We start from the raw sequence: 14,923 nt of genomic DNA, 5'->3' as shown, positions 1-14,923 counted from the left end.
ATCGAAGAACGTTACCTGGGAAGAGGCAAGGAACTGTCTACTTGCCGTACCCTACAGCCGCATCGACATCCCGCTAGTTCATCCTTGTCCATCCCCAGAATGCACTATGCCCGCTTCTCCAGATTTGGACGCGGTGTTGATAGCAAAGTCATGCTCTTACTGGCCCCTGTGGCGATAGGGCCGAACCCCGATCCAGTAACCAAACCTCCTATACCTGTACGTTGTGAGGCACACTGCATCATTGCGACCGCCACGCACGTGTAAGCACCGCATGCGACCTGGCGGCCGGGATGTCGCGACAGTTATTATCAGTGTCTTGTCCAGCTGCCGGAGACGCCTCCGATCACAGTCTTGACCCTCAATTCCACAATTGTGCCGCTGAAGCTCCTAACAATAACTGCCGAACCATCTTCACGCGCCCAACGGCGCTACTACCCCGACTTTCTCCAGCTGATACAAGCCACGACCAGAAATAAGCAGCTCAAGCCATATCAAGAGACCGAAACCTCGCCGAGCGACGGGAAGTGCCACTCGAGTCTTTCGTGGAAGAGTACAAGTACCCGTACATGTACTCTTCGTTCATCTCAGGTGTCACCACAATTACTGCATCAACTGAACGACAGCAGTGAATATCGCCCACGATGAAGATCAACAACATTGACGATGATGTAACTCACTTCCAATCCCCCTTATCACCGATATAGTACTAACGGTAAACAGGAGCGGCATCAGCTCGAATCCGAGCTCCACACCGAGATCCTCCCCGGCACTGAGGTCATGGCAGACGTTGGCAGCCATCATTTTGTCAAAGGCGCACATCGCGAGGTCCTCGTGCCGCAACCCAGCGACGACCCAAATGATCCCCTCAATTGGACTACATGGTGGAAAATAGCATGTATCAGTTCCGCCGCCATGGTTACATTCACGCAGGGTTTTGGACCCCTAGCCCTCGCACCTATGTTTCCTGCGCTTATACAAGCCTTCGAAACCGACCTGGCTGGTGCGGTGCAGTTTACTGGCGTATGTATCTTGGTGTTGGGGTTCAGCAACTTCATTTGGTGAGTCTCCGACATGTAGCACCTGTAATACTAGGCTAATGACCTTATCAGGGTCCCTATCAGTACTTCTTTTGGTCGCCGACCGGTCTACCTCCTCTCCCAACTCATAAACTTCGGTACCTCTATTTGGCGCGCAAAGGCCAACTCCTATGGCTCCTTCATGGGCGCATGTATCGTTAACGGTATCGGCGCTGGACCGGCAGAAACCATCATGCCCGAGATCATTGCGGATATCTTCTTCCTAGACGATCGCGGGAAGTGGAACACGCTATATTGGGTGGTCTATATGGGCTCGTTGATGATAGGACCGATTGTTTCCGGATCAATGACCGAGACAGTTGGATGGCGCAACTTTTGGTGGCTCAATACTGGAATGCTAGGCCTTTCCTTCCTCATGGTTGTGTTTATGTTCCCCGAGACCCGATTCCAACGGACGTTACCGAACGCACTGGCGCAATCGAAGACCAGCTCCCTGGATGAGAAGTCCCAGGCCACGACTGCTGAGAATGTCAACACCATTGATACGAAGGTGGATGGGAACGAAATCAAACATGTCAATACTGCCAACTCTACCCTACCTAACACCGCCGTGCTCGAAGCCACCGAGACAGCAGCCCGAGACCCTTTCCTCGGCCGCGGTACACCCGGCAAATGGCAATGGCGCCTCTTCCAGCCAAACGCGCACCCCTTCCGCTCCATATTTCTCGATCTGTGGATCCCCTGGAAGTTGTTCGCTTTCCCAGTCGTCGAGTTTGCTGCTTTTGTCGCATCCTGGTCTTGCTCCAGCTTCTTGACCATCAATCTCACGCAAAGTCAAGTGCTTGCCAATCCGCCATACAACATGAAGCCCATGATCGTTGGTTTTACCAATTTTGCGATCATGGTAGGTGCACTTATTGGGTTATTTACCGCAGGACCGCTCAGTGACTGGGTCAGTGCGAGAAGTACTAAGAGAAATAGGGGGATTCGAGAACCGGAGATGAGACTTCCTGCTATGATACCTTACGTCATCATCATGTTCATCGGTAACATTGTCGTGTCGGTTGGGTATGAAAGAAAGTGGCCCTGGGAAGCTATCGTCATCATTGGATACACATGCGCTGGTATACAAGTAGCTGCTCTGCCAGCTATTGTAAGCACCTACGCTGTGGACTCTTACAAACCGGTGGCCGGAAGTTTGTTCGTTGCAATCACGGTGAACAAGAATTTGTGGGGATATGGCTTTGGAAAATTCATCACGCCGTGGAGCATGGAAGCTGGGTAAGCAGGATGATGCAGTCTAATATTAAAGTGTCTATTACTGACGAGAAGCAGATTCATCCCACCGATCATGACGAACGCCAGTCTTATATTGCTCTTCTGCCTCTTTGGCATTTTGTTTTGGTGGAAGGGCAAGACGTTCCGTCGATGGAGCCGGAACAGCAGCGTCCACAAGATGTAGGTGTATGTAGATCAAATGCGGAGCCTGGGCCTCACGTCCCTCGACCCTTTGTGCGCGCTTGGCTACTAGTACATGCGCTCTGCCCACGTGTAGACTACCTGAATCTCATACCAATTCGTTTACATCAATGCCCATGCTACCCTTCTCTTTCCTCGCCCCACTCGGCTTCTTGATATCGTCTGCGATCCAGTCACACTCGTCTGCCTTGCAATCTAGCTCCTCCCAGCCTTGAACCTCCATCTCCTGCAGCATCTCATTGTTTTGCCTCAACCATTGCCACTGGAGTACAATCTGGCTAGTCATTCCAATGAGCACCAAATCGCTCCAGGCGGCCGCCTTGTCATCGGAAAGTAGCAAATAGTCGTCTAAGTCGGTAATATAATGTTTCATTCTCTCCCGCACACCATGCGTGGTGAATCCACCAGGCGGAGCGGCGATCAATGTGGCGATAACATTTGACATCAACGGCCGCCGAGTCGAACACCCCGGAGGATGCCCAATCTTCATCGCAGAGACCGGCTGGGCGGCTGGGTCGATAGGCGGTGGTGGGAGAGAGGGCACGGGAAAGGGATGGTACGAAGCGTCCACCTTCCACTCGCGCAGCATGTCGTAGCGCAGCACCAACCTAATAGCCAGCTGCTTCTTCCTATCATACAGTCTAGCCATCGCAGCGCGGTTTTCGGCTATCTGTTCCGGTAACAGCGTTCTCGTCACGAGAAACAGCAGCTCTTCGAGCAAACGTCGGCCCCGTCCTGTCGCCTCATCATCACCATCATCGCAGTCGATCAGCATCCCGCGAAGTAAAATAGGCCAATTTGTCATGGAATCTACTTCCCGCAGCAAGGCGTTCACAATCTTCTGTGTGCCATTGGTATGTTCGTGGCCCCAAGCTAGCACCGCGTCTAAACTCGCCTCCAGCGTCCCCGTAAATGGACTTGGTACCGTCGGCGGTAGAGTGTAATGTGCTGCTATTCGTCTCTCGTGGGTAGTAGGTGGCCGTGTGCCTCCGTCAACATGCGTCGGCACGTCGGAAACAGCGCTGTTTGCTCTAAGGGCCCGCGAGGCGGCTCGGCGCGTTGCCGGTGGAGGTGTGGGGCGTGGAGTTGCAGCGTATGAGTCTTCAGATATGATGCTGTAGGCGCGCGAGGCGCGGGGTGCAGTACGGCCGGATGGGTTGTAGGCCATCTTGCTGATGTGAAGGGCATAGAGGGGATGTTTCAGGTGAGGTATTCGAGGGGATTTGGTAGGGAAGCAATCTGTGGTGAAGGCAGGCTTTGGGGAGAGAGCGGTGAAAGTGAGAATAAGTACTTTTTGCTCGTATACTCTTTGCTTCACTCCAGAGCCGTGATCATGCAAGCAAACAATCAGATATACCCTTTGTCTCTCTATAAATAAGATGCATGTGTTAGAACATCTGAGTACAAATACTAGGCCGGGAATGTACACCTCAGTCATTCACTCCGACTGAAGCACATTTAAATCAGAAGAAAGAGCGCAATAGGTCTTTCAATCAACACTGTAGTCTCTTTTGGAGTAATATTTCAAGTTAAGGTGTCTTGATAAGTTGGCCTTGCCTACGCTTCATCGTTCAACTGTTTCTCTCTTCATTCCATATCACTGATTAAGTACCGCAGGTACACAAAGGTCAGGACGCTAATCATAATTAAATTCACTTGCGATATACTAAATACATTTACAATTTGGAGTACTACTTTGAAAAAAATAGGTCGCTAGATTACATATCAACACCGAGCTTTTGGCGCAGAACAAAAAGGCTGGGATGGACTCTAGTCTTAGGAAAATAGCCAATAAGTCATCAAGGGTTTGTGTACGTAACTTTTCAGAGATGTTTGTAATCACCTTGCGGCCAAAACCAAACGTAATAATTTGGTACTGGCATATTGATGAGCCAAACTCCTTTGTGAAGCACGGTCGATTGCGAACGTAATCATCGTCGTTAAATGCAACATAATTCTACATATACGTCAATCACGCTAGTGTAGCCTAGAGTTGGGCGTGCTTTACTCTGGAATGGTCGAGTGGAGACGAGGGGGAACTATGGTTCGGCAAATAATTATCGAAATTTCACTCGCTGGTTCAGTAGCGTCAACCCTAGTCTTATTCTCAGTCTTATTCGCACCATTTTTCCCTAGATCTACTTAACCTTCTCTTTACTGTTACGAAAAACTTCTTTGACCTTCAATATAGACATATCGCCGAGCCTACAAACACTCCGTAATGGACAGTCTATCAGACATGCACGGCGGGAAATCGCTAACTGGAGATCGTTCGCTACTTCTGGAACTTCCCCGCGAGTTGCGCGACATCATCATAGACTATGTAGTCTGTTCCCTGAATATCCCACCGCCAGCGGTACGCCACGATCCACAAACATCTCACAGCTTGCTAGAGAATGTTATCATACCACCATTACGGGCGATCCTGTATCCTCTACTCTACACTAGTTGCCAACTACGTGCCGAAACCTTGCAGCGTATCGAGAAGACAGATGCACCGATCGTATTAGACTTGCTTCTCCTGGAAGACGGCCATGGCCAGTGTACGTGGCTAAACGGACCTTCTAAACTAGGACACCTGAACAAGATTAATATGGAAGTCCGAATTAGAACACGCCCTGTAAGCAGAGAGCTCTTTCGTGCGCGCCTGGAAAAGGAAATAGAACCCTTTTCAGGGTTTACATCCACGAGACACCGACAAAGGATGCATAGTATCGAGAGCCACGTACAATACCTCATAGAATCGACGATCCGTACAGCCGTACTGGGTATCCTGTTCGACGACGGGCTCAATGTTGAAGAACGACACAACTGCGTCAGCGAGATGGCAGACACTTACCAACCCGTCAACTCGATCGCGAAACTAAGGACCAGGATTAACTTCGCGGTCGACGAGAATGGCAATGAGATGCGGATCCCTGACGAACAAAACTCACGACATTGGTTCCAGCCCAACTCTCTCCCTCAGGTTTTCACGGCGATAATAGCAAACAACCTGTACCACCAGTTTCTCGATCATGGTCTATTGTGGAGGGCGGCACGCTATGGAAAATTCGAGCTTATATGTAGACCACTGCTTACCCACACGGGAAAGATGTCGATTTACTGCGGTGATGACAATATCTGTAGCCGTGGTTGGGATGTTGGCGAGGCTTTAAGAAACAACTTTACTGTAGTGGATGACGACGATCTAGCTAGGAAAGATCAGACAGAGGCCCTGAGAAAGGAACTTGGCTGGGAGGACTTTGAGAATGGGTGGTAGAGATTATTGATATTGGTCGACATACATCACACGAGATTTCAGAGTACGCCCCAATTGAATGATGACACCGAGCGCTTGATTTGGAAGAATTCTACCTGTAAGAGAAATCGGCGGAGAACACAAGCAAAATACTCGACACTCCGCGCATCATACACATCTCGACCTTGCATATTAAAGATTAAGCAATCCCTACCGTTGCTTTCATATTTAATCTTGTCTTGTCTTGTTTTTACGAGTCTTCCTTACTTTTTCATTCTCTGTTCAAGGAAAGCCGAAGCCTCCTGCCCCTTCAATCTACTTATTATCAAGGTCAATCCTAATACAGCAGACTTCGTATACCTTCTACTATCGCTTTCTCAACCGAGACCTCTCTTCATTGTTCTTACCTGCAACTTAGAATAGCATTGCGTTGTGAATCTCCGCACGTCTATCAAATCACTTCTATTTTTCTCGAGGTTAACAATGTGAGTGCGATGACTAGCAAGGAAACCCATGAAGTACTATGTGACGACACAATGTCAACATGGTCAATCTGGCCATATATCGCTATCGTTGTTGCACAATCCACTCGTGGTGCATTTAGGCTCCTGTGAAATTTCTCTTTTCTTGATTTTCTCACCAATAAAAACATTTGCGCACGAGCGACCCTTTCACTCAGATTGAGATTTCGCGCTGATAGGGTTCCGCAAGACCCACAATGACTTCGTCACAACATATGCACGAAGAAAGGGCTCTACCTGTGTTGACTTACTCAAATTCTCAACCAAACACGAAAGCACGCCAATTGAGAAGCCGTAACAAGCCCACCAAGATGTCGCGCATCGGACTACGTGTGGCTGCCTCGTTTGCATTTCCAACACCTGCGTCCGTCGCATCAGTGCAGCTGACAAAAAAGCATGCCAGCGGGCTATTCGGCGTGCGCGCTGGATTCCGGAGCCAATCCCCACCGATTGACCAGTATCTTCGCAACATTGGTTCCTCATCTCAACCTGCCACTGTCTACGCGTACCTCTTAAGGAAGCTTTGGTGGCTTGGTCCTGTAAAGGCAGTGCCGGGTTGTGGTCACGCAGATGCCAGGCTCGTTGATATCAATCTCGAGAAGAACAAGATCGCAGGTAAGTACAGATTGCTCGACTCGTTTCCTAACTTATTACTAACAGTCACAGAACTTGATAACGATCTTACGGACACCCTCGGACTACGCTCCATACCGCTTTCTTCGTTACTTCTCTCTCAAGTAGCAAATATCGACCAAGCCTGCTACGAAAAGGTACACCATCAGTTGCTCCACACCACGGCCAAGAACGCACCCGCCATAGTAGGCGCTATTTCCGAAGAGCTTCAGACCGCATCAAACCAGCAGCCGATCGCCCCTCTCAACTTTTCCAAGCCACGGTTCCATCTCTCATATACGTCAGCCACGCTCACTAGTCGTCGCGGCCTTGAAGAACTCGTCTTGAAGGACCTCCCTACGCTTGGCGCTGGTATTGAACAGCACGACTACACCCTTCTGAATCACAAAATCCGAGAGGATCCTGATTTTCCCGTTGCACCCTTCTGGCACGAAGAGTATGCTTCTCAGCGCTCATGGCGCGATACCACTCTACAGTTGAGTGAAGACAAAGCCGGCGGCTTCTTCGTCCATGAAGTCTTTCTCAAAAAGCTGCTCCATGAGCTCAATGGCTCAGGTGTGTTTCCGCATGCAGGAAAGCTTCGAACGCTCAGGACCTCTGCTATAGTCGAAGCTAAGAAGATAATGAAAGCAGAGGCAGAAATGGCTACCGCAGAGGAGTCAAAGCGTCTGCTACGGTGCAAAATCGAATGTCTCGTTCATCAGGTTGCTGACACCGAAGAGCATCTCAAAGCCGTACGGCTGATCAAGCTGGAGACTCTTGAAGCTGGCAATGTTTTGGAACTCTCAGATCATGCGATTGTCACATTACTGGCAACTGAGATGCGGTTAACCATGGATGACAAGACCTCAGCGGCAGACGTAGAAACGGACTGCATTTGCGACATCATAAGCGAATACAGCGACGATGTCGACGAGAACTACTGGAACAAGCAGTCAGTCCTCGATGTTGTTTGCAACGAGCGCAAGCGCGAGACCATCGCTAACTGGATTTCGTCTATTCAACTATCAACATTCGTGCATTGTGAGCTCTACATCGATGATCGTAACTACTGCGGGCCTCTGGAACCTACCGACGACACAGAGGAGGATGTCATGGAGGAGATACAACGCTTAACTGAGGAAGAGGGCGTCTACGAGTATCCCAAAATTCTCTTCAACCACGATCAGGACGGCAATATCATCCTACCATTGGCTGATGGATACTCGATGGAACGATCCGAAGGATACTATACAAATATGAGCGGCTTGAGTAGCCTATCGAGCTCAAATTCGAGCTCTAGCGCTGATGAGGAAGATCATTATGCGGCTCTTGGAGATTCGCCTCCATCAGCCAGAGTCTCTTTCTCTTCTAAAGGAACGAGCGTTGACGACGGTCCTGTTCCAAATCCGAAGGATACGAAAAATCACAGCACAGAACAGGAATTGGATATTGAACATGGCGATTCTATCACATCAACATCAACTGACAACCAGCTCTTGAAAGATATCATTGCTGATAGTATAATCATCGACAAGAACACCACTCGGCCTTCCATCATGCCCGATATTCGTAATACAACAAGCACATATCAGGAGAAGCGCGCTGCGATAGCCCGTGGAGAAGGAATCAACGCTCGTCGTTTAAATACGCTACGTATGGCTTGGGATATCCCACACCACTCACATGGTCCACAACAAGCAGGATACCGTCCCCATTTGCACGGCTACCGCCATAACACGCGTCCATCTCCAGACTGGGACGCACCAGGTGCGCCGAAGCCTCGATTTGCGGAGCGTGTCGAGACCATAGGAATGCTGGATCAGTTCAACAAGGAATATGAGGCGAAGTGGGTAGACTGGCATGGCGCTATGCCGGAGGAGGTGTTGGATGTGAACGGTAAGCCCCTGATTTAATTCTAATTGCATGAGTCTTCCTAACGTTGGTATAGTATTCGTTCCACCGCGCCGTCCACGACACGAAGATCTCATGACAGCTATCAACGTGGTCTTCGACTGAAATCCAGACCAGTAGCAGCTCACCCGCCCTGCAACAGTAGTCGCATACAAAATTGGGGCCATGAATCATGAATCATGATGCGCAATTATGCCTCGACGAAATTTCTCCTACTCTGCTTTACACCTCTACAGACTTGCAATAGCTCAGCGCACAGATAACCTGAAGCTCATGCACTTCTGAATTATCTTCTTTTACTCGGTCACATTGTTCCACTACCAGAAAACGAGGCCGTGAATGGCGGTATCGCCTCTTCTCTGCACTATGGTCGCTCTCTATCACATTGAGACTTCGACTCTCCTTTTTATTTAGATGGAATTGGAACAACGATAGGCCAACATGCCGGCACCGAGGCCGGCAAAGGAGTTCATATTTTGTTTTCTCGGCGTTGGGCGGACAAAGATTAGACTAATCTTTAAAACGTTTATTGGCACAGGGATGGCTTTTGAAGTAATTAGTAGATTAATAATTACTACTTGATATTCAATGCGTGGTGTTTGCAGTCTTTCCTATGCTCCTTCAATTATGTCAAACGAAAGAGCGGCTCGAGGGCCCCTAAGATACATATCTTTTGATGTATATATGAATGTGTCAAGACACGATTGATAGCGAGTTGAGGCTTAAGGTAATATTTTCTTTCGTATACAAATTCCCTGCTATCTAATCGTGTTCTACTTTATAATCCATGTTCATTCTCCAGTCGTGAAAGTAAGAATGAAAGAAAGCACATGAAGAAGCTTCTCACAACGTACATGTACGTTATAATCGCGAGGTGAAGTTTCAGATCCAATCATGAATCTGTAAAGCATAAAACAGCTGCGCATCTATGTGAGAATATATGGTGGTGAATAGAAGTGGCGAGTAATCTACCTTTATAAGTGAATTTGGAACTGGGAAAAATGTAGGGAAAAAAGAGAATAACAGGGAAATTCCGTGCGTTGAGCCGATGACTATGGCTGTGAACCACAACAGAACGTGTGAACCCTAGGTATGGGTTATCGATCCATCACGCGATTTTCGAACAATCTGGGACGTATGTCAAAAGTGGAACACGTGAAAGCTGAGTGGTTGGGAGCTCGTGGAAACTTCAAATCCGGGCAACGCAATACACTTTTCATAGTAGCCAGGGTACAGCGCAATTTTTTCTTCGGTAACTAAACGGGTATCCGAACTCATGACGACTCCGAACTTCGGGCCGGCGAAATAGATTGATTACAGTTGTATACAATGTTGGTAGACATATGGTGGTATATGGTGTAGAACTAGGTCGATACCGAGCATAAGCAGGCATGACTAGCCACTCATAAAGTGGTGAGAGTCCATGTTTGCTCACGCTTGCTGTGAGCAACACATGGTGCTTATGTTCTTCGTTTCGTGGGAGTTGGACTCCAGCCCTGTGGCTGCCATTCCTGGCCTGAATTGCCGTGGCTCGCTTGCTTCCACGGCGAGTCTTTCGGCTCTTTCTTCATCCTCTTTCGCGTTGTCAAGGTAGGCGCATCGTCTGTCGAGGTCGGTTCTGGTGAATCGTGGGGTATTTGTACAGTCTCTTGCTCGGGGACAGGGGGCGTATTTTCCTCCTCATATACATTTTGCGGCGGCTCTACCCTGGCCATTATCTCCTGGCCAGGATCTGGTTTTGTGACACCGTTATCCAGGACTCTTGACTGCAGCATTTGTGCCGGCTGCTGCTTGTCCGGGCCATCGAGCGCTGACGGTTTTGCGGCCCATCTTGCGTCTGCCTGAGCTGCAAGTATCTTCATGCGCTCTTGTCGCAACAGGTCCTGCTGTTGTTCGACGACAGTGGGTGGATCGTAGCGGGTATGGCGCAGCCACTGCATCCATGCCGCTGCGGTCTGTCAGCCAAGTGCAAGTTTCAACATTGGGATGCACGCACGAGAGACGTTGACGTCGCCAAAGTGTGTCTTCCGACTATACTTTGCTATCCTGCGTTTCCGGAGTGCGTGTAATGCGTCTTTGAACTCCCAGAAGGTGTTGCCCTGGAGATCGAAGCCTGTGAGGCGTTAGACAAGTCAACCAGGAGGAGAGTGGGAGGACAGCTACGAACCCACCAGCCACTTCTTCCGCCAGGGAAGACGCATCATCTTCCATTGATACCATGCCTTGCGAATTGCGCTGGGACCTGCTGCCATTGTGTTTTTTGTGTATTGCCTCGGACAAATTTCCGCAGCGCGCAGGCGAGTTGACGCGCAGACTGGTGACGTGGGAGCGTTGGCTAGTGCGGTAGGCCAGCATTCCCCACCACCAACACCCAAGTCCCCGTCCTGTGTTGACATGCGACGTCGGCACTCCCTACTTTACTACTAATACTACTACACGCTCGTCTCCCAGTCGCCTTTCCTGGCGCCTCATCAAGAGCCATATCCTAATACATTTGCATAGCACTTCATCCACGACCACCAACGACCCCGCGTGCCCATAGCCACACAAACCGCCCAACTCGAGCCCAATCTGCCCACCATGGCATCGGTCACGTCGTTGGACCAGGACATGCGCAAGCTACGCATGGACAGATATACACCAAAAGCTGCCAACGAAGTGCGGAGCTGGATAGAAGACGTCCTGGGCGAGCGGCTGCCCGCGGGCGACTTGCTCGATGCGCTGAAGGATGGCACCGTCTTGTGCAGGTACAGTTGCGCCCAAGTAGACTTTGAAGTGACAATACAGGAGCTAATAGTCATAGACTCGTCAATCACGCTGTGCCCAACCCCGGCGTCAAGTTCAAGAAGTCGTCCATGCCCTTCATACAGATGGAGAACATCTCGCACTTCCTCAGAGCCTGCGAGATGCCACCGTTGAATATGCCCGCCCACGACCGCTTCCTCACCGTCGACCTCTACGAATCGAAAGACCCTACCCAAGTCCTACAGTGTCTCGGCGCCTTCAGTCGAGTCGCCAACTCGGTAAACCCCTCCAATTTCCCGACCTCGTTGGGCCCCAAGCGCGGCGGGGGCGGTACATTGAGCCCTTCGACCACCGGTGGCGGCTACACAAACACAGGCATGGCATCCCCTGGTTTCGGGCGCAGCAGGGGACCCAGCACCACTAGCGGCTCCAGCACCTTCAATCCACTTGCTCGACCACCCGCGACCGAACGGCCTCTCAGCCCTGCCCGCACAGGAAGCTCCACTACATCCTACACATCCAATGGTATTCCCACGTCGCCCCCGGGCGGTGTGAGTACATGGAGTAAGAAGGCTGACGTGGGCAACACAGCGCCAGCATGGAATATCCACCAATATGGCTACATGGGTGGCGCAAGCCAAGGCAACCAAGGCATCGCATTCGGAGCCCGGCGGCAGATCACGACCGCCGGGCCACATGTACCGAACCTAGCGGAGAAGGAGCGAAAGCGCAAGGAGAAAGAAGCAGAAGAGGAGCGACTGCGTCTGCAGGCTGAGGAGGCTGAGCACAAGCGTCGCGTGGAGCGCGAGGCAGAAGAGGAGCGTGTACGGATAGAGGAGGAGCAGAAATGGGAGGAAGAGTCGCGAAAGCAGCAAGAAGCAAAACAGCAGCGACTCGACCAGCAAAAGCGCGAGTGGGAAGAGCAAGAGAGGCAGTGGAAACTGGAGGAGGAGCAGAGACAGCGAGAAGAACGAGAGGCACTAGAGAGGGTCGAGGCTGAGACGAGACGAAAGCGAGCTGGAAGTGACGCGCGACTCAAGGGCCAGTTCCTCAGCCAGTACCAGGCCGAACAAGCCAGCAAACCACGCAGTCGACGAAATAGCCAGAGTGAGGAGCACAATGCCGAGCGCGATCGCATCAGAGAGCTGGAGCGACAGCTTGAGGAGGCAAAGGAACGCGAGCGCCTATATCAACAGGAACGAGAAGGCCGCCTAGAGAGCTCCAAGGCACGCGCGCGTTCGAAGAGCCGTACCCGAGACCGATCAAGGAGCCGCCCGCGACCGCAGCCTCCGCCACGCGCGCCTTCACCTCAGGATAGCACTGTCTCCTGGGCACAAGCTGACGATCGCGACTATCTCCGCAAGCAGTGGGAGCAGACACAAACGCAATCGCCACGACCTCTCCCAGAGCCTGCGCCACCTTCTCTTCCAACACGTCCACTACCTGAGCCAGCAGCGCCATCTCTGCCCACGCGCCCACTACCGGAACCATCAACGAGACCCCTTCCTGATCCTGCAGCATATGCAAACAAGAGCCGAACAGATCGCTATCTTGCGTCCAATCCAGCACCAGCACCTCTCAAGCCTCAAACTCACATCCCAGCAGAGCTCACGTCAACCTCGGAGCAGCGTGGTGAGGACGCTAGACGAGCTGCTTCGCAGCAAAAAACCAAGGCGGCCGGCTGGGCATCCAAGTCACTGCTAGAGCGCGAGATGGAACGTGAGCGGGAGCGACAGAAGGAGTGGGAGGAGTCTCAGCGTGCGCTCCAAGAGGCCGCGAAGGACCCCAGCGCAGGTACAGGTCAAGGTCAGAGCTGGGACGTCAACCAGTATGGCTACATGGGCGGCGACAACCAGAACAAGCTGGGGGGTATTGGTGGTGGAAAAAGGCAAATCATTGGGCCGAGGCCGTTTGGCCCTCGATAGAGGCTGCAGAGGCATTGTATTCTGCCTGTTATTAATCTTCATAGTAGTTGTTGCATAGTGGGTGAAGAATTGAGTTCGTTGTGAGTAGATGAAGAAACTGTCGCATGGTCTATAACAGCGATAAAGTACTGAGGTCAACTAAATTGGATAGCTTTATCCCGTATCGCTTGACATTTTACTTAGCCTACATATGATTTGACTTGAAGACGCTACGTAATATAAATGGTTGCCCACATGAGCCTCATGGTGAGGCGCCAAGACATCGGCGTAAGCAAATGCCGGCGACTTCTGAGATTCTTCGATGTCTGAGCTCTTGCGACGCGCTCAAGCTCCACACCAGCACATTGTCCAGACCTGTACATTACTACGCGCGCGCCAGATCCCCTTCTAGATCCCAAGACAACGGCACATCATGCCCAAGTTCTTCTGCGACTATTGCGATGTCTACCTCACACACGACTCGATGAGCGTGCGGAAAGCGCACAACAACGGCCGCAACCACCTCCGCAATGTGCAAGCCTACTACGAGCAAATATCGAGCGACCAGACACAACAAGTCATCAACAGCATAACAGACGCATACAATACCGAAGGGCAGGCCAACCCGCTGTTCCAGGCGAATCTTAGCGGAGGCTTTCCCGGGGGGCCGATGGCAATGCAGGGAATGGGCCCGCCGATGGGTATGCCTATGCCTGGAGGGATGCCAGGATTTCCGCCGCCAGGTGAGTTCAATTGAGGTTTTAAAGTCGAAGTGATTGCTGACGCGTAGTAGGGATGCCGGGAATGCCAGGAATGCCACCTCCATTCATGGGTCGAGGAGGTCGTAAGTCAGCCCATAGCTATCCTCGACAATCGATTTCTAACCATCTCGCAGCTGGTCCAAACATGCCATCGAACATGCCGCCCTTCCCCCCGCCAAATATGCCTCTAGGCCCTGGCGGTATGCCCCCAAATATGCCACCTTTCCCACCACCAAACATGGGCGGAGGTCCACCAGTAGGGATGCCGCCGTTCCCCTTCCCACCACCAGGTGGAGCTGGCTCGCCACCGGGCGGTATGCCGTTTCCTCTGCCAGGCGGTATGCCCGTTATGCCGCCTGGAGGACCGCCAGGCAGATATCCTCCTGGACCGCCAGGACGCTAGGAACGTCCTGATGCGCACAAGGGATGCACGAGCAACTTCATGAATGGGACTTCAGGGTCGCGGCGGAATAGAGATGACGATATACCCGAGGCGTTTTTGCGAGGTGGAGAAGGGCGGCAATGGACTAGTGCGGCGACGGGTGCCAACGCCATAGTACCAAAGAGGGCCCAGAGGGGGCAGCCATAAGACGGAGGGATCGATACACGAGTACGTCCCCGCATTCAGACACTTGGTCTCGGCTTACAGTGGATGTAGCGATACAGACCATATATCGACCATGAAGCATGGGATTGGTTATTCACTACC

The 14,923-nt window shown here is 51.3% G+C and overlaps 7 protein-coding genes across 7 annotated transcripts; 5 read left to right on the top strand and 2 right to left on the bottom strand.

The window, feature by feature from the left end:
* Positions 1-641: 641 nt before the first annotated feature.
* K460DRAFT_283138 (MFS transporter-like protein) lies at positions 642-2,499 on the top strand (the record flags this gene model as incomplete). Its single annotated transcript, XM_040928631.1, has 4 exons — positions 642-668; positions 721-1,058; positions 1,110-2,318; positions 2,373-2,499. The coding sequence occupies 4 exons, from the start codon at positions 642-644 to the stop codon at positions 2,497-2,499; spliced, it is 1,701 nt and encodes a 566-aa protein (XP_040787566.1).
* Positions 2,500-2,604: 105 nt separating this feature from the next.
* K460DRAFT_405282 (uncharacterized protein) lies at positions 2,605-3,684 on the bottom strand (the record flags this gene model as incomplete). The annotated part of the gene is made up of 1 exon (XM_040936832.1): positions 2,605-3,684. The coding sequence occupies one exon, from the start codon at positions 3,682-3,684 to the stop codon at positions 2,605-2,607; it is 1,080 nt and encodes a 359-aa protein (XP_040787565.1).
* Positions 3,685-4,737: 1,053 nt separating this feature from the next.
* On the top strand, positions 4,738-5,778 carry K460DRAFT_405281 (uncharacterized protein; the record flags this gene model as incomplete). The annotated part of the gene is made up of 1 exon (XM_040936831.1): positions 4,738-5,778. The coding sequence occupies one exon, from the start codon at positions 4,738-4,740 to the stop codon at positions 5,776-5,778; it is 1,041 nt and encodes a 346-aa protein (XP_040787564.1).
* An 811-nt stretch (positions 5,779-6,589) lies between these two features.
* On the top strand, positions 6,590-8,909 carry K460DRAFT_405280 (uncharacterized protein; the record flags this gene model as incomplete). The annotated part of the gene is made up of 3 exons (XM_040936830.1): positions 6,590-6,893; positions 6,945-8,789; positions 8,842-8,909. The coding sequence occupies 3 exons, from the start codon at positions 6,590-6,592 to the stop codon at positions 8,907-8,909; spliced, it is 2,217 nt and encodes a 738-aa protein (XP_040787563.1).
* A 1,355-nt stretch (positions 8,910-10,264) lies between these two features.
* K460DRAFT_405279 (uncharacterized protein) lies at positions 10,265-11,056 on the bottom strand (the record flags this gene model as incomplete). Its single annotated transcript, XM_040936829.1, has 3 exons — positions 10,265-10,752; positions 10,801-10,917; positions 10,972-11,056. The coding sequence occupies 3 exons, from the start codon at positions 11,054-11,056 to the stop codon at positions 10,265-10,267; spliced, it is 690 nt and encodes a 229-aa protein (XP_040787562.1).
* On the top strand, positions 11,023-13,646 carry K460DRAFT_385662 (uncharacterized protein). The gene is made up of 2 exons (XM_040935548.1): positions 11,023-11,551; positions 11,608-13,646. Exons 1-2 carry the CDS (start codon positions 11,385-11,387, stop codon positions 13,472-13,474), a joined length of 2,034 nt encoding a protein of 677 aa, XP_040787561.1. The 5' UTR covers positions 11,023-11,384; the 3' UTR covers positions 13,475-13,646.
* A 154-nt stretch (positions 13,647-13,800) lies between these two features.
* K460DRAFT_365914 (zf-U1-domain-containing protein) lies at positions 13,801-14,922 on the top strand. Its single transcript, XM_040933268.1, has 4 exons — positions 13,801-14,196; positions 14,247-14,297; positions 14,349-14,824; positions 14,873-14,922. Exons 1-3 carry the CDS (start codon positions 13,887-13,889, stop codon positions 14,615-14,617), a joined length of 630 nt encoding a protein of 209 aa, XP_040787560.1. The 5' UTR covers positions 13,801-13,886; the 3' UTR covers positions 14,618-14,824; positions 14,873-14,922.
* Position 14,923: the final 1 nt, after the last annotated feature.

The sequence above is a fragment of the Cucurbitaria berberidis genome (genome assembly GCF_010015615.1).
Source record: "Cucurbitaria berberidis CBS 394.84 unplaced genomic scaffold K460scaffold_3, whole genome shotgun sequence".
Lineage (NCBI taxonomy): Eukaryota > Fungi > Ascomycota > Dothideomycetes > Pleosporales > Cucurbitariaceae > Cucurbitaria > Cucurbitaria berberidis.
This window is presented reverse-complemented; position numbering and strand designations above follow the sequence as displayed.

Coding starts and splice junctions, on each gene's coding strand:
- K460DRAFT_385662 (XM_040935548.1), top strand. CDS start 11,385: ATGGCATCGGTCACGTCGTTGGACCAGGACATGCGCAAGCTACGCATG. Junction 11,552..11,607: donor GATGGCACCGTCTTGTGCAG/GTACAGTTGCGC, acceptor TAATAGTCATAG/ACTCGTCAATCACGCTGTGC.
- K460DRAFT_365914 (XM_040933268.1), top strand. CDS start 13,887: ATGCCCAAGTTCTTCTGCGACTATTGCGATGTCTACCTCACACACGAC. Junction 14,197..14,246: donor GCCAGGATTTCCGCCGCCAG/GTGAGTTCAATT, acceptor GACGCGTAGTAG/GGATGCCGGGAATGCCAGGA. Junction 14,298..14,348: donor ATTCATGGGTCGAGGAGGTC/GTAAGTCAGCCC, acceptor ACCATCTCGCAG/CTGGTCCAAACATGCCATCG.